This window comes from Mauremys mutica, chromosome 7 (assembly GCF_020497125.1).
Source record: "Mauremys mutica isolate MM-2020 ecotype Southern chromosome 7, ASM2049712v1, whole genome shotgun sequence".
NCBI lineage: Eukaryota > Metazoa > Chordata > Testudines > Geoemydidae > Mauremys > Mauremys mutica.
Window position 1 is genome coordinate 111,623,114 of NC_059078.1, and position 18,146 is coordinate 111,641,259.

Sequence of the window (18,146 nt, forward strand, 5' to 3'; positions counted from 1 at the left end):
TATGCCGTTTACTATAAAATTAATAGAATTTGTCAAAAACACTTTTTTGTCTTTTTTTAAAGGTACTATTGCAACCTGTTTAGCTGGTTATTAATCAGTTCTAAATTATCCAGTTGGCTCATACTTGTGGTTCAGTTTTTGTTTAGTAGAATATAAATATAAATGCAGTTGAGTACTTTTAGCTCTACTCTATTACCGTAATTACTATTTTCAGATTAAAATGGTGGCAGAATAATTTCTCCATGAAGAGCCATTTAAAGGGTTCTGTTAAACACTGTTCTGTTTAAAACCCTTTTCCCTGATCCTGCAAAGACTTATGCATATGAGTAGTCCCATTGACTGATGTGTGTAAAGTTACATACTGAAGTCTTTGCAGGATTAGACCTCTTATTTTTTGAAGCAAATTTTCTTAACTATGTTACATTATTAGACCATCAAAGATTCTAAACAGCCAATCTACTTTTCACTGTTGATTATTTTCTTTTTTGTATTTCTCTTTGGGAATCAGAATGAACTTCACTGTTGTTTATAGAACTTTCAGGTTCTAGTGTGCTGTAATGTTGCAAAAAACACTGGAAGGCTTTTTTGTTTGTTTGTTTTTTGTTCCTTTTTAAAGAGGCATATTTCCATTTTGTTGTTTCTAAATTCAGGGAAACCTATCCATTGATCTTAGATTTTGTAGACACCTACTTTTCAGAACCTAAGGGCCTGTATCTCTTCAATTTTTTTTTTTAAATATAGTATTCAGTTTATATGTAGGAGCAATAATGACTTAAATTGCCTAAATTTGTAGCTTCCCCTCTGTATCATCCATGTCTGGCAGGAGTTAAATGCATTACAACCCAAGGTAAAGGTATTACAACCCAAGCCCAAACTTGCATTTCTGGCAGACATGAATGAAAGTTGTTGACTAGATCTTTACATGAGCATGCTTTAGCTTGACACATTCACCTGAGTGCATGCAGCCTGGGACGTGATGGGACAGAGACTGAAAGAATGAAGGAATACATACTGCCCTCAGGTATTTGGTTAAAATGAGAAGGAAAGAAGGTTTTATTCAACGTACTGATAAGCCTGACTGTGGACTTTACACCCAGCATTGGGCTTTTGGCAACACATGTACAACTCTGAGAAGAAATTACACAGATTGTTCAGTGCTTGAGGCTGTGTGCTTCACTGTTGAGAATAAAGACTGGTGTGTGATGGTTCAGCAAAGGGAAAGTGAATTGATCTTCATCCTTCCCTTCTCAGCTCCTGTTAATAAAGTCAAAATATTCCAAAACTGTAGTTTTATAGCATTGAAGCTTCTGATTTCATTGGAGTAGTCTGGCTAAATGATACTTGATGAACATATACTAGCATCATTACTTCATCCATTGGGTGAATGCTGAATTTGTCACGTTTGAAATGCTTTCTGCCGAATCTTTTGTGAGAGGCTTGGCCTCCCTGTCCCACTTCCTGTTTTCTTACCATCTCAAGACAGGTATTTCTTTTTGGTTTGAGGAACGATGAACGGGACATTATTGCAGCTCTTGTGCAATATTATCTTTAATCTTGCCTTTTAATTCATCCAGCTTCACACTCACAGAACTTCAAGTAGAAGTTTGCAAGAGTTGTCTGAAAATACCAGTAAGCATGTTGTATCCCTAGATGTGCGTTTGGCACTTGCTGAAGTACTTTTGTGTAATCAGTGTCTTTGTGACCCTCCACTCCACAGACTTATCCACATAAGAGGTGTATGAGTTTGCTTCTGTGTCCAGCAATGAGCCTGCTATTAGTGCTGAAGGTCCCACCATTCAACTCCTTCTTTTGGTCCATGTGCATTTGATTACATGAGTACATTATTATATTGTAGTTTACCCATGCCTTAATAATTAAAGCTATCAGGAAAAAGAGTTGGTGCTCTATCTTTCTAAGGCAAGTTAAGTACCATGCAGTTTAATGGGTGAGATCTCTTGGATGAGATGTGGAATTCTGTGGGCACTGCAAAGACATTAAAGATATAAAAGAAGAGGTTTTCCCTGGCAGCCTTCATGCAAATAGCACTCTGCACAACAGGGAGTAGAGGGGACATGTGCCTTTTACTCCAGATGTGGCTGCATTTCAAAAGTGTTGAGGATTTTAAGTCATTAGATTAGACCATCCTTGGATTGCTACCATTCCCAAGGTGCTTCAGTAACAGTTGCTGCATTTTAAGCATGGAAGTACAGTTAAGGCTGGTTTAATTAAACTTTTAAAGCTCTATTTTAATAGCCCTATTAAAAACCATAGTTTGTGAAGAATTTTGGGATATTTTAGGAGGAGAAATGCTCTATAAATAAAAATTGATTTTTTCCCCCAGATTGCTCTTTGAAATATTTCATCCATTCAGGTCTACTAAAGAACAACATTGATAGTGTTAGAAGTAGAGCTGAATGGAAAACTCATAATGACTAACTACTTTTATGTTTTTCTTTTTGGCAAGCAGATTGCAAAGTTCTCAAATGTATTAGTTATTGGAAATTATTTCTCACCTTCACAAATTATTTTGTCATAATTATAGCTGATGAACAGCTTAAAAGGTAATAATTGGAGATATACCAATGTCCTAGAATTGGAAGGGACCTTGAAAAGTCATTGAGTCTACCCCCCTGCCTTCACTAGCAGGACCAATTTTTGCCCCAGATCCCTAAGTGGCCCCCTCAAGGATTGAACTCACAACCCTGGTTGGATGAGACACATTAGGAACCAACACAACTTATATTTCAAATGTCAGTTTCAAGTATAAATTTGTTTTCAGTGACTATTTGAGCATTTGATCTTAACTTTTTTTTTGGCTGGGTATTTGTGCTAATACAGGTACTTGGGTTTGAATATATGCAGAATGCTTCCATGTCCGCATTCACTTTCAAATTCAAACAAACAACTTTTTTCCGCTCTTCACTCATCTCTACTGAGATGGCATTTCCATCAAATACACTTGGCCAGGAGGATGGAGATGATGCTTCTGAACCTCAGGGGAGGAACATGTACATCTGTCAATTAATGAGCACCTCTAGCATGAGGAATGTAGTTTGTTTGGGTTGTTTTTTAGTAAACTCGTAAACAATTGATAGATGTTCAGGTGACTGGAAATAGCTCTAGTGCTTTTTCATGCATCTGGTTACATGTGAAAGTTATGCTGTCCTGCCCATTAGAATGCTTATGTTAAAAGTCAGACAAATCTAGAAGGGAGATTAATAGCTGAAGAAAATTACATGGGAGATTTGTCTTTGGTACATCTATAGTATATAACAAAGACTTTGTATTTCTTTGGTACATACTATAGATGTACCAAAGACAAAGCATGTTTGGGCCCAGGCATGGCCAGCTTAAATGTTTTCTATTAAAGCTGCTTCAGCTTTGTTTGTTGAAGCAGTGGAGTTAAGTTAAAGGTGATGAAAAAAATATATGTTTGCAGTTGGCCCGTCTAAGAGCTGCTGGGCCTTCCCTGATAAGCCACTAGGAACTGGGGATATTTCGCACTTTTTGGGATCTGATCCAATATTTGGAACAGACTATAGATTCCATAGTGCAGTACAGTAAGAAGAGGGAGAAATGTGGAAATGTAAAAGAACTCAAAGGGTTTCAGTGGTATTTTCCTGTCTACTTTGAAGGCAGTCACATTTCAGGGAAGGGAGAGTGTGGAGATAGAAAACATGGTGGAGCCACACTAATAATAATTAATACTTTGCATTTTATATCATCTAACTATCTAATTAAATCTCACAATACCCGTGTGAGTTAGGAAAATACTATTATCATCATTTTTCTGATGGGGAAACTGAGTCACAGAAAGGTGGTGATTTGCCAGAGTTCTACAGCAAACCTTTGGCAGAGTCAGATACAGAACCCAGCCCTGTGCTTTCTCCACAAGACACTCCCTTCATCTCCACTATCATTGCCATTATTAAGTGGTTGCGTGCTGACTGGGTGCTCACTGCTACCCACAACACAGAACACAAGGAGCTCCCCCAAGGAGCTTAATGAAACATCTGGAAATGGTCTGGACAGTAACATTTCCCCCACTTTCCAGCCTTGTCCATGAGAAGTTACATGCTGCTTTTCACATTCTCTTGAAGTTTTTTAGAAGAAGCAAATCAGAAGTAATTTCAGTGGAAAGCTTTTCATTGTTCTGCTTCCCATGTTTTTTTCAGACCAAAATGAGGCATTTCTCCTTTGCTCAGATGTGCATAAAGCTGTTGCTTATACGTGTAGCATATCAGGGATACCACATGTGAACTCCTAGGCGTAGTAAGGCAGACATGAGTCTTTATCCAGCTAAGACACTTTTTCACTCTGGCGAGGCTGATGAAATGCATACTGTGGCAGGCTAACAATAGGGTGTTGCACTAAGGATAGTCTAGTATTAAGTACTACCTTGTGTTGACAACTTAGCATTTTAAAACAAGAACGTTCATGTTGCATGCTTCAGTTCTTGACTATGTCTTGACCTGTCTTTTTTTTTTAGAACCCTTTGATACACTCATGATTTTAAAGAACAGATTTTATTTAATTTTGATATGACTTTTATAAGGCCCTGATCCAAAGCCTGTTGAAATCAGTGAGAATCTTTCCACTGACTTCACTCAGCCCTTTTAAAAGCGGCATTTTTCCTTGTAGTGTCATGTTCCACTTTATTTTGCTACAGCTGTCTTATCCCCACCCTGCAGGGAGCTAGTGAAGTTTTAGTCCTTAATCCTGAAAAAGTTTAGGCACGTGGTTAATTGTATGCACCTGAGCAGTCCTTTAGGAGTCAATGGGAGTACTCAGGTGCATACAGCTAAGCACATGCATAAGGGTTTGCACAACTGAGGCCTTAGTTTTAATTCCCCTTCATGCCCTTACGTGTCAGGGCTCCCACCTGGAATAAATCTTGAGAGTTGCAAGCACTGACCAGAGTCTTACGTTTAAAAAAAATAATGCTTCACCGACTGCTTGGTAGCTGTTGCTATTTACACTGAGCCACCACAATTAAATCTAAACAGCCAGGGTGACATCAGTGGGCGTTTTGTCCACATAGGGAGTGCCAAAGAGGGATCAATATTTCAAGTCTGAGGCGAAAAGTAAAAGGAAGAACAAAAGAGTTGAACACGAGTCATTTTTGTAAAGGGTAGAAAGGTATTGTCATTTTCTCAACTGACCTAGATGTGATTACTTTTAAACCAGGAAGACAGTTTTCAGATGGCACAAAGAAACACAGTGATAAATGCTTTACTGCATACTGTATATCAACTGCTCCAAGTTTTTGGAATGACGTTCTATATTTTAAAACTGTAATTGTTTAAAAATCACAGATAACCCCAGTGAAGCCGTTCAAGCTTTTCTTAAAGTTGTGAGTCTCATAATGTTACCTAAGAACTCTTATTCAGTAATCAACTTTAGGGGAACAGTATTGCCCCTAACTCTCCAGTGTGGTATTCCAGTCTTATGCCAGTGTTAGCCCCATTAGCTAGTGTCAAACCAGAGTACTTCAGTGGACGGTCAGGCCCTGAAATTAGAAATGTCAAAGCAGTGATACAGCAGCAGAAAGAAACACCCCTGTCTTATAAAACTGGAACCACTAAACTTTTGCTAGGTCGGAGGAACAAAGAAGATGCTGAAGAAAACGTAGGATAAAGACTTTAGTCTCTGTCAGCACCTACATGGGTAGACCTCTGTGCCTGCATGAAGCCTCTGACTTCATTAGGGCTTCTCAAAGCACAGGGGTCCACCCACATGGAAACAGTTGTGGGATTGGGGTCTTAGGTATTACCTCTTCAAGGAGTGTTGAGCTGATCAGAAATATTGTATACAGAGAAAAGAGAAGAATATGATCAAAAGATAGAAGGCACATGTTTCTCTAAAAACTTAGCAAAACAATAATTATGTAATAAAAAAAAACTTCTAACAAGTCCATACTTCTTGTAACTCATAAGAAACTGTTGCTAAACAGTTAAGCTGTTTGAAAAATTAGTAAAAATGTATTGAGGAACCATTATTTTATCAAAGATGCCAACACTGGTAACAAATTATATGACCAGCTCTGATGAACTAAATTGGTCCAAACTATAATCCATTCTGCAAAATCCATAGTCCATTTTGCTTATGAGTTACCTGTTAGTAAACAGCTCTATGGCAGAGATATTCTTTCCAGTGTTGGAAGGTAATATTTTCTCTAGTTTACCATGTGGTTATCTCCAGTTTAAATTACAGAGTGAATAATTATTTTATATATAAAAATAGAGCATCACAGTTCACCAGAGCTTCTGAATTGGGTATAAACAGAATGCAGTGCTTTGTGAAACAAGAGGAAACCAAACTGACACACTGCTGGTCGAAGCTACTCAATCTCTGGTTCAGTATATGTATATAATATATGACATTAATTAGTAGAAGTACTTGCCTACACCTGCTTAGTTGTCGCTAGTCTCCTGAAGCAGCAGCCATCCCTCAGCTTTACTTCTGCACATCACTGAGCAAGTGCAATGGAATGAATAGCGTTTTCCTTCTAGCATTTCAATGACACAGGCCCACATAAAGCATTGCTTAGTTCTGGAGTAAGGAAATTTAGGCATGGATTGCCACCGTATGAGCATACACTGAGGGAGGAAATCTCTGTGGACACTCTGGCCTGGTCTACACTTCGCGTTTATACCGAATTTAGCAGCATTAAACCGAATTAACCCTGCACCCGTCCACACAACGAAGCCCTTTATTTCGATATAAAGGGCTCTTAATATCAATATCTGTACACCTCCCCGACGAGGGGAGTAGCGCTCAAATCGGTATTGCCATTTCGGATTAGGGTTAGTGTGGCCTAGTTTGATCCCTCCTATGTCACTCTACCTAGGAATGTACAGCCCATGATCCTGCAGATCAACTTGAGAGCAGCTGGGGACACAGGGCCATCTGAACTCTCCACTCTGGCTGGAACTCCCATGGCCATAGCTTCCCTCAGAGCCCTACTTGAAAAAAGATTCCCCAGTGCAGAGAAGGCTCCCGCAACAATTAATGCAGCCTGAGGCTTCATTAATTTTTGGATAGATTTACCATTGGTAGCTGAGGTGTTTGGCGATGGACAATGGATGTCTCCCATGGCCTTTCTTTTTCATCCCTTTCCTTCACAGTGGTCCCTGGGGCCCTCTACAGCATCCAGAGTGAGGGGCATAGAGGTGTGGAAATTAGGATGAAGATATCACACTTCACATGCACCAACCAGCAAATCTGTCCCTGGTGGATTTCCAACCTTCCTCCTGGCCTTTAGAAACTCTTCTGAAAATTCATCAGACCGAGTGAATTGTAGTCATGTATCTTAGGGACTCTTTAAATGAAGCTTTCTAATGTCAGTTTTGAGTGCAGAAGATAGGCAACTAGCTTCTGAAAATGAACTGTTAATCAGAATTAATATTATAAACTATAGCAATAGAGAATTAAAACGATCAGACGAAACAAGTGTCCACATCACAAAAACTCTGTCAAAGTTGGCAATAAATAGCATGTTTGTTACAAGGTTGGAAAATGAAAGACGACTAATGAATTCAAGACCAAACATGAGTTTAGTGAGATCCTTGAAAAGGCAATGAACTAATGCTCTTCTGCAACTTGTAATTAGCAAGGCACATTTAGCAGGTGACTGATCTTACTGAAAATAAAGGTGCTTACATAATAGTGCTGATAATGGCGGGAGCTTTGAGTGTCACTCACTCTTGCAGAGTCATCTCAATAGCTGCTGCTGAGAAGCTGCAGAGGCACTCACTCGATTGCATGTCCAGGAAAGGAAGAGGCTCCAGCACAGTTAGGGTGACCAGACAGCAAATGTGAAAAATTGGGATGGGGGGTAATAGGAGCCTATACAAGAAAAAGACCCCAAAATTGGGACTGTCCCTATAAAATCAAGATATCTGGTCACCCTAAGCACAGTCATCTGAAGGGGCAACTATCTGCGGGACAGATCCTGTATCTGTTGCTCTGTAGAGGGAAGAGGTCCCGTGTCCTTCCACCCACCTCCAACCCCACACCCAGAGCCTCAGGTTCTCCTGGGTCTGGGAGGTCTCATTTCCTAACCAACTACCTTCCAAAGTGATGCTCTGCAGGAAACTCCATGAGGTAAATCTCATGGACTTTTCTGAACTTCCTGGCTCCCTTCTGCAGATTTCTCTGCTGGAGGAAGGCCATCTGGTCTGATGCTTTAATGTGAATAGGTTCAGTAATGCATCTGTTAAAATATGACTCTTTCTTATAAATTGGTGGGTATTTTTGTTTGTTTGCAAATTGTTTACAACCTCCGTCATTTCAGATGTCAATTCTATTATTCACTTCTATTTAGACAATCCAAAAAACTGGACAGGGGAAAACAAACCCTGAACATATTTATATATTGGTATGTAATTTAGATATCTTAACTTTGAAATAAGGCATTACCTACACTGATGATCATTGTGGCTCTGCCTCTTGTAAAGGAAGCGATTGAACTCTAGTGAATGATTGACTCTTTAGATGTTGACCAGAAACCTACTTCTTTGGAAGGGGGAATAGGCTGTTCTTTCTTTCTTTCTTTTTTTTTTTTTTTAAACTCTGAGTTACTTATTGCCACATTCTCTTTAGTTACTGAGAATGAGCCATGTTTTCTGTTTGTAAAATATTACAGTGTTTGACTTCAAGAGGAATTAGAAGGAAAGTAAAATTTAACATGCTCTTGCTCAAATTTATATTTTTCTAGCATTGGACTTCGCTAGTTCCAGATCATTTTAGAGAAAAATATATTTTATTATTTCAAAGCGATGTAATGTGAGTTAGTAAAAAACACTTTAAGAAAGCAGAATTGATCTTTGAAATACCCCGTAGACCTGAATTTTGTTCAGTAATTAAATATCTGAGGGTTTGAGTTAATGTGTTGGAATAAAACAAGTGCCTAGTAATTTTTATGGTGCTAGAAATGCAGTGTTTAGTATGCCTGAAAACATTAGGACATCTTTCTACTCTCTAGGGCTTTCCCCCATGTTATAGCAGATGATGTTGACTGATTTTTTTGCAAACATGTTATGTTAGCACTGGGAATGGAATGCTATAAAATTTAAATGGTTAATTAGCAAAGATTTATTTCCCAAAGGCCTGATTCACCTCTCTATCACATTGGTGTAAAAGGAGGAAGTATACTGAAATCAATGGAATTACAGCAGTGTAAAGCTGATATAATTGAGAGGACAGTTGGGACCAAGTTGTTATCAAAATATTTACTATTTTGAGTGAAATGATCAAAACCGTATATATTCTCCATAATTTAGTTTATCTACAATGCTTAGTTACAATTGTTAATGATAAAAATAAATCTACATTTTTAAGTATCCATCAGACAAGCTCTTTATTTCATAATTAGTTCCTGTTAACTTTGAGGGATATTTTTGAGAGAGAACTGTCAACTCTTTTGTCTATCTGTATTGAGCAGATTTCATAGCCTCGTGATATTTGAGCAGCCAAGTGTCAACATGGGGATAGCTGCGTACTAATGTAAGGCTTATGTTTTAAATGCACATATTGACCTGGAATTCATAAACAAGATCTGAGATAGCATATAAAGATGCACAGTCTCTTTGATTAGTTTTTGCACATTGCACAGAAACAGCATATGAAATTTTAGCGCTCTGATGGAGACTTTCCCAAAAATATCTTACACAGAAATATAGTCAGCAACATGTCACAATTTTACTAATTTTTCCATAGTTTTCTTTTTCCCTACATTAATAAATACTGTTTCACATGAAGTAATTATCTAATTCCCTGATCTTGCACCTTATTTAATGAACACAGACTCTAGGATTTACACAGAGCCCCCGTGACTTCATATCATGTAGCTTGACTTCAGCGAGGCTCCATGCATAGTGTGAAACAAGTGGCAGGATCAGGGATTAAGCATAAACTGCAAAAGGTCTGAATCATAGAGATCAGTTCTAAATCTGTGTAGTCTGCCTGTCCAGTGGAAGTAGATGAATAGGAGTTGAACAAACACTCATCAGCAGTTTATATCCCAGTGTGCAAACTTTAATTTGCTTCTAATTCATTTAACTGAAATGCATTTAAGGACATAGCAAGAGGAAATTTCACAAATCCTTACCCCCATTTGACCTCTTTTAGTAATTTAGGAGCAGGAATATAAACATTGCTTTTACTTCTTTACTTGGCCTTTTTTTGGAGGGGTGGGGGGTTGACAGTCATCAATAAAAAATTAAATTGTTGATGGCTATTGAGATAAACCAAACGTGTTTTGTGTGTTGATGCTGGCGTAGTAGGAACTTTTCCAAGATGTTTCAGGCCTCATTCTCTGGTTTGTTTAAGGGCAGAGAGTAAGGTCACAAAGGAAATCAAACCCTGATGTGGAGAAATGAAACATGAGGCCTACTGACTTTTAAAAAACATTTTAAATAACATTCTCTAAGGTTTCATTTTATACTGAAGGCAGCTGTAATAAGTTTTGGAAGATGGTGTAAGGTTTCTATTAAAGGGAGACCATGCTTGCTGTTTCTGTACCCAGAAGAAGGAGCAGGGCAACATGGAATTAGACTCTATTTAGCATAAGGTGAGAAACTTTATAAGTTCTCTCCTGGACTATAAAATAGTAATTTATACATTCTACTGTAATTTACAAATTAAATATTAAGATGTTCCTAGGCCTTAGAAAATAACACAGATAGCCATGGAATAATTTAATAACTGCAACACAAATGCACTTTTTCCAAAAGTAAAACAAGACTGCTGCTTTGTAGTACACTGCCAGTGTTGCGTCAGTGAATAAATTCCCAGTAGATGCTTGCAGCATGCCAAATATATTGGACTGTATGAAAGATCCCATTGTTCAATGGGCATCATTATTTGCTATTACACTCACAATGTTTGCTTGTGAAACAATTTATTGGAAACTAGTATGTTTAAGAAAGAACACTTGATTTGAAATTCAGTTGATTTGACTTATAACATTTAAGCTCTTATAATGCATTCCCTCTATAAATATTTAGGTCCATTACTCTTTTCTTATCTTTTAAATAAAATGTTTGGAAGGGGCTCTGGATGGCTCAGGAGATTTGGCAATGTGACTTTCTCTTCTAATTCATGAGTTCAAATTTGATCTAGATCAGTATTAGCTGTAAATATTTACCATCCAACAGCTATTTAATGACTTAAATGAAGTGAGTTACTGGTCTTAGTCTCATTTCTAATAGGTATCCAGGTTGCAAGAAATGTCCCTCACAATTAGTACCACTTGGAACCCCTGTTCATCTCAGAAGAAAGGGCAAAGGGTGGATGGGTATGGAGCGTATACTGCATTCACTTCTAGACTGCTCAGAGTTGAGGAAGTTTTCACTGCTCCTGTCAATTATGATGTGTGGATAATTAGGAGATTTGAATGTGCAGGGCTGTCATTAAGAAAACTTTAATTGACACTAGGGTGACCAGACAGCAAATGTGAAAAATCAGGAGAGGGGATGGGGGGTAATAGAAGCCTATATAAGAAAGACCCAAAAATCGGGACTGTCCCTATAAGATTGGGACATCTGGTCACTCTAATAGACACCATATTCAGGTGGAATGGTTTTAAGCTTTGCCAGAGTTCCTTGTCCACCCAGTGTAGCCAATGGAAGCTTTGGGAGGCTGTTCCTGTCACAGAAGTCAATGAGAAGTTTGTCATTGACTCCAGTAAGTACAAGATCAGGCTCTGTGCACACAAAGAATGTAGAAGCAGGCTCCAAGAGTGAAATCCTGCCTTTGTGGCACTCAATGGCAAAACATCCATTGACATCAATGGAACGAGGATTTCATCCCAAATCTTTACATACTTTAACAACTTTCTGCTAGTGACAGTAGTATATTGACTCCTCTTGTAGGTTCACAGACTGTAGAAGTAATAGTTAACTGACAGTAAACCCATCGTGGTATTGAAGATAATTCCATATTCCCCATAGCCAGGGGTGGCTCTAGCTTTTTTGCTGCCCCAAGCATGGCGCCTGCGGGAGGTCCCTGGTCCCATGGATTCGGCGTACCCCCCGCCGAATTGCTGTCGAATCCGCGGGACCGGTGGACCTCACACAGGCAAGTCGCTGAAGGCAGCCTGACTGCCTCCCTCGCAGGGACCGGCGGGCTGCCCCCCGCGGCTTGCCACTCCAGGCATGTGCTTAGAGCGCTGGTGCCTGGAGCCGCCACTGCCCATAGCTATACTTAAAATAGGAAGCAACTTTGGTATTTCTGATGCTGTAGTTGATAAAAGCTGACTTTTGTTCACTGTGTTTCAAAAGCCTACTTAATTTTTGTTCATCTTATACCAAGAGTTTGATGCCTATGCAGCTCTTTTAGCGATGCCTATAATAACTTCAGTCATTTTAGAGCAATGATTATTTAATTTTAAAAAGTGATAAAACTTTGGGTTTTTTTCCTGGTTTTATATTAAGTAGAATAAATTAAAAATTCAAAAGCATTTGTTTTGCTGAACTGTAAAGTAAAATTGATTTTCCTTATTCTATGGTGGCCCAACCTTGAAAAAATTTAAATTTTGTTATGTGGCCTCTTTCCCGTCCCCCTTCCCCTCCCACCCTTCTAAATGAGTATTCTTTGTACTACAAGTGTAGTACTCAAGTGATCTCCTTTGAAGTGTAATTGTTGTTATACATTTTGGCTGCAATGTTATTTCAGAGGAGTCAGCCAACAGGCTTACAGGGCTTTTTGGCTTGAGTTCATAACAGTGTTCTTGGCAGCACCGCTTATTTATTTATGCATCTTTATTTTTTCTCTCTCTCGCTCCCACTCCCCATCCCAACAGAACGATCACCACACAGGCCTATTCTCCAAGCTGGCCTTCCAGCAAATGCCTCTGCAGTGGTCGGGGGTGATGTGGAGTTTGTCTGTAAAGTGTACAGTGATGCTCAGCCTCATATTCAGTGGATAAAACATGTAGAGAAGAATGGCAGTAAATACGGGCCAGATGGATTACCGTATCTTCAAGTTTTAAAGGTGAGGCTTTTCGGCACATGAAGTAGCTATTTGGCGCATGGAATATATGTTGTGTGAACCCAAGAGTTTTGAGATCAGGTCTTCTGTTTTCAAGCTGATAAGCTTAAAAAAAGAACATATCTTACAAATGCAATATTATGCTGAAATTTGCAGTTTAAATGCTAATTGCGCTAGCTTATGGAAAGTCTATTGTTCTTCCATGGTTTCTTAAATCCATCTCTAAAATAATTTATGCATGTTTTATTCAAAGAAGTGAAAAGCCACTAAAAGAACTTCAATGCTATTTATTTGTAGAGAGCATCCAAAGCAAACCAAAGAGAATCTACTCTGTCTCTCACATTTCTTGAGCCTCTTCCTTTCAAAGGCCCCTTAGTAATGGTGAGATCTGCTGCCAATGACTGTTGGCAGTGCTGGGTTCTCTGGATGTGGAGCCTGCAGAGATGTCCATTTTTCACCAACTTGATGGGGCATATCAATGGCACAAGGTTATTCTTCTTGGCAGGCATTCTAAGGAAGTTCGTTTAAGGAAATTCTCTGTTGTGAAGTTTTCCAAACTGGTTGGCGATGCCAAGAATCCAACCAGTTGGCGTGCAGACTGGTCAGCTATATACCATGTTATTCCATTGAACTAGTATACCAGCTCTGGTGCTCTTCCTTTTCCCCTCCCCTGCTTCTATTAACAACTCCTCTTAGTTACTTCTAATTAAAAAACCCAAAGAACAACAAAAAAATGTTTTGACACTGGTGTTTACACTAAATGGAAGGTATGTTCTCATGAAGTGTTGGTGGTGGGACCATAAACAGAGTAATGTCCATATTGGGCAGCAGTTACATTGTTCTCCTATGTTATTGGTCTATTCTAGCATTCGGGGATAAATAGTTCCAATGCTGAAGTGCTGACGCTGTACAATGTGACAGAGGCGGACGCTGGAGAATATATTTGTAAGGTCTCCAATTATATAGGGGAGGCCAACCAGTCTGCCTGGCTCACTGTTACAAAAGGTAACAATGTTTTTTAAAGAAAGCTGGATGTGTAGAAGCTGAAAAAAATGGTGCTTTGGGAGACTGCAGGCAGCTTGTAGGATAACTCTTTGGCCTTGGTATATTTATAATCCTCCTTTGGTGATGCAACTGGTATTACACCAGCAGCCATGGAAAAATTCTCACAATAGTCTCTGTCTGTGCTCTGTGTTTTCTGAAGTTGATCTGTCTTAAACAATTTTATTCTCTCTTGTATTTGATGTCTGTCTCTGCATTCAGGTTTGTTGTTAATGCTGTATATTTCATCAGAAAAAATACAGGGTGGTATTACATAATATTAAGGTCTAATTTTTGCTGCAGCAAATATATAATATTTAACTTAAGACATAAGTTAGCACAATATTTAGTCATTTCGGACATTTCTACATTACATGCATATAAATTGCATGTGATTGATTTCCCCCCCCCATTACTTTGTTACAAAATAACTATAATTTAAAACACAAAGGCTTGCAGCATCATATTGACAATTTATACCTGAAATGACTGGAAAAAATGATGGATAAAATTTTGCTCAGTCTCTCCTTCATTTACTTCAATTTAGTTTCTATTTTTGTTTTAAAATTGTGTTCTCTATATGTCTGGCCTAGTTCCTCCTAGAAGTCAGTGCAGCGCTTTACCCCTGTTGAACAGTTTGCAGGATCAAGGGCTAAAAGTCTCTTCCTGAATTAATTCTAGCTGTAAACATTTGGATAATCAATTATACAAAAAATGACATGTGACGTGATCAGTGTTATCAACACGAAACTTTCAAACAACATTGTTCAGGCATCAAAGATCATGAGATTTGTTTACATGTGCTGAGATTTTTATATATATACTTGGGTTCTATTTTGTTTGATTTTTTTTTAACCTTTAGGGCTTTCTAGCTTTTCTCCACAATCATGGGCTGGTAACATGAGGGGAAAAGAAGAAGCAGCAGCTGAGATTCTCACATAAATGATTCTAGGAGATGGGGTTTTAAGAAAAGCACATCATGAGGCTAGATAATTGAAAATGGTGAGACTTGGCAGCACAGCATAATGTGCCATATTTAAATACAATACAATGGAAAAGGAATTCTTAGGGCCATATTCCGCTCAAGTTAGCGAACAAGTTGTTTGTGTAGCTGAGGTCAGAATTTGCCTCTTAGGTTTCATCTGTTCAGTGTATATTTTTGTTTGGCATTGTTCTCTCTGGTAGCTGAGTGGTACCAGATACTGTCCTACTTTGTTTTCTCTGTGTTTTTCTTTCAATCTACTTTTATTCTAAAAAAAGAGGAAAGAAAACTAAGTGTTGTGGGTTAATTTTTCCATGTCATTTGATTGCATGCATGTTTAGGTGGTGAGTTTAGGTCTGGTGAAGGGTGTTGATTACTCTCTGAGGTGAGCTGGGACCTGTCGGTAAATGCCTTTTGGATGAGGGATTTGTGGATGGGGAAGGAACTTTGGATCTGCACACCACTGACTTCACAAAGTGCAAAGCCCTGTAGTTCCGTAGCCCTGTCCACAAGAATTCCCACAATGTCTAGCTTTTCTCTTGCTTCCCTTTTTTTTTCTAGGCCGCCGGTGTTAACACCACGGACAAAGAGATTGAGGTTCTCTATATACGGAATGTAACTTTTGAGGATGCTGGGGAGTATACATGCTTGGCGGGTAATTCTATTGGGATATCCTTTCACACTGCATGGTTGACAGTTCTGCCAGGTATACCCTTCTCTCTTTCAGTGGTTTTTCCTCTTTTATTTTCTTTGTTGATTGCTGCAGAATTAGCACAGCTTCTGTCTCAGAACTGGGGCTTTTATTATCCTCAAAGTTCTTAATTATTGTTATTTTTAAAGAAAGTTTCCTTGATAAGTCTGTGAATGTCTTACAGACCTGCACTTAGTCTGCAGCTATAAAAAAAATGTAAAGGACAAATTGAACCACTATCAGGCTTAATTTAAACATCTTTGCATTCATCAAACATTAATCAGAAATTTGAAGGAAATACATCTTCTTAGTGCTTAATGATATACTGAGAATCAACACATTGATCACCACAAACTTTTCCCATGAGATGAAATTCAAAATTACGTTGGTAATTTTGAAACAAATTTGGCCATTATAAAGTATGATTCAGCAAAATCTCTAAGCCATTTAATATGATTGGGTTCACTTTTACGTATAACCTAAGTCTCTTGTGAGAATCATTGGGTCTAATTTTAAAGCCAGCAGAATGTATACAGAAGCAGTGTATTATATACCTTGGGAATCGGTTCTGTGCATCTTTCAACATTGCATGTTTTAAGAGAATGAATAGTTAATTTGCTTTTTACTGCAAAGCATGTCCTGGAATGCGGGGATTGATGTTTTTTCTTAGGAGAAACAAACATCAATGCGCTTTATTGCTCGACAATTGTTAGCTGTCCGAAAATGTAACCTTTTAGTTTATTTCTATGCTAGTCAAACTTTCTTATGTATAACTGTTAGCTATAATGTAACTGCCTTGATGTTACCTTTGAGATAACTTGAACTATCTGAGGTTTGCTGGGCCATTATGTACTTGAGCATTAATTAATTCTTAATCCTAAGAAAAAGGTGCAGTTATCTGCATGTGTGTCTTGCATAATTGTGTAGTTATGGTTTGTGCTACACAAGTGAAATGTTCTTAATATCTACTGGCCATTTTGTCTTTATTATTAAAATGTACTGGACAAAACAGTTCCATTATATCTCACTCGCCTCTTGCCTAGTGAACTGACTCCTGCATGGTTCATTCATCACTAAGCAGTCAGACAGTGCTTATGCTTAGCTTGCTTCTGCTAGCAGTGTTTGCATTTTGCAAGTGACTGATTAGCATCTTTTAACCAATTTGCTTGAATGAAATATGACGTTAACTGAAGACGAGGTACAAGAAAATGAAAACTTGGATGTGCACTGCTTGCAGAGTGACCACTGATTGCTATGGAATGCCGCCTTTTTGGAGGCATATTCCAGATAAAGGCTTAGGTAAAGATGAACTTAGAGTATTTGCATATATAACAGTCTTGAGGATAACTTCAAAATGGTTTCAGTAAGAATTGCTTACAAAAAGACCCCCCCACACACACACCCACCCACCCACCCACCAAAATAAGGACTAATCTTATTGACCTGTAACCATTGATGAGGTTAAAAGAAAAAGTGCTGTGTTAGTATGAAAACTATTATGTAGCTCTGACTGAAGGAGAATCATTAAAGTGTATAGAAAGCAATTCAGTCACCATGTTTGTTTATTTATTCTTTTTAGTCTGAGGCTGGGCTCTTCAAAAGAGCCTAAGGGAATCAGGCACCCAACTGAAATAGAAATTAAGCAGTTGGGCAGCTAATTTCCTTCAATTCATTTAAGCATCCCAGCTTGAGTTAAGAAGCACACTTATTGTAAGGGGCTGATGGACTCTGCATTCCTTGTGCACTTCTTTCCAGGTGGAAATCTTGGATACACAAGCAACGCAGGCTCATGCCCAAAGTACGTTCTGTTTAGGAGTTTATAAGCAGGGGCGGCTCCAGGTATTTTGCCGCCCCAAGCACGGCAGGCAGGCTGCCTTCGGCGGCTTGCACGGGGGAGGTCCCCGGTCCCGCGGATTCGGCGGCATGCCTGCGGGAGGTCCACCAAAGCCACGGGACCAGCGGACCCTCCGCAGGCATGCCGCTGAAGGCAACCTGCCTGCTGCCTGCTGCATGGCTTGGCGTGCTGGTGCCTGGAGCCGCCCCTGTTTATAAGCCTTTCTTTTAGCCTAGCTAAATGAATATGTTTGTCTGCAAATGTGCATTCAGCTGGTTAGCAAAGTTTTAAATACAGTGCTCCTGTGAATTATTTTGACTTAAATCTGTCATTTGTTGCTATCAGAAAATTGGCTTAACTATTTATTCATCTGGAGTGAATTATGTGCCTCCTCGAGAGCTTGGCTTAAAAGTCAGAACTGGAAAACAAACCTAGGTGTAGTTTTAATTTTTAGCACTAAATTCACAATGAAGCAAAATGAGTAATCCCAGCAACTATATATATGTGTAGACACACACAGACCGACAGACAGACACACACACACTTCAAAATTGTCTTGAACCAGCAATCTGGAGAGAGAGACCAGTGTACTGGTTATGAGATGT

General features: G+C 38.8%; 1 protein-coding gene across 11 annotated transcripts in view; it reads left to right on the top strand.

Moving 5' to 3' along the window:
* FGFR2 (fibroblast growth factor receptor 2) overlaps positions 1-18,146 on the top strand; it is a 94,048-nt gene that overhangs the window by 43,229 nt on the left and 32,673 nt on the right. For 6 of the 11 annotated variants that reach the window (XM_045023892.1, XM_045023893.1, XM_045023896.1 and 3 more), the window contains 2 exons: positions 12,806-12,996; positions 15,578-15,722. In XM_045023892.1, coding sequence (XP_044879827.1) covers positions 12,806-12,996; positions 15,578-15,722 — 336 coding nt within the window. Of the gene's footprint in view, positions 1-12,805; positions 12,997-13,859; positions 13,999-15,577; positions 15,723-18,146 lie in introns of all 11 variants that reach the window. The other 5 variants (XM_045023894.1, XM_045023895.1, XM_045023899.1 and 2 more) reach the window with 1 other exon arrangement.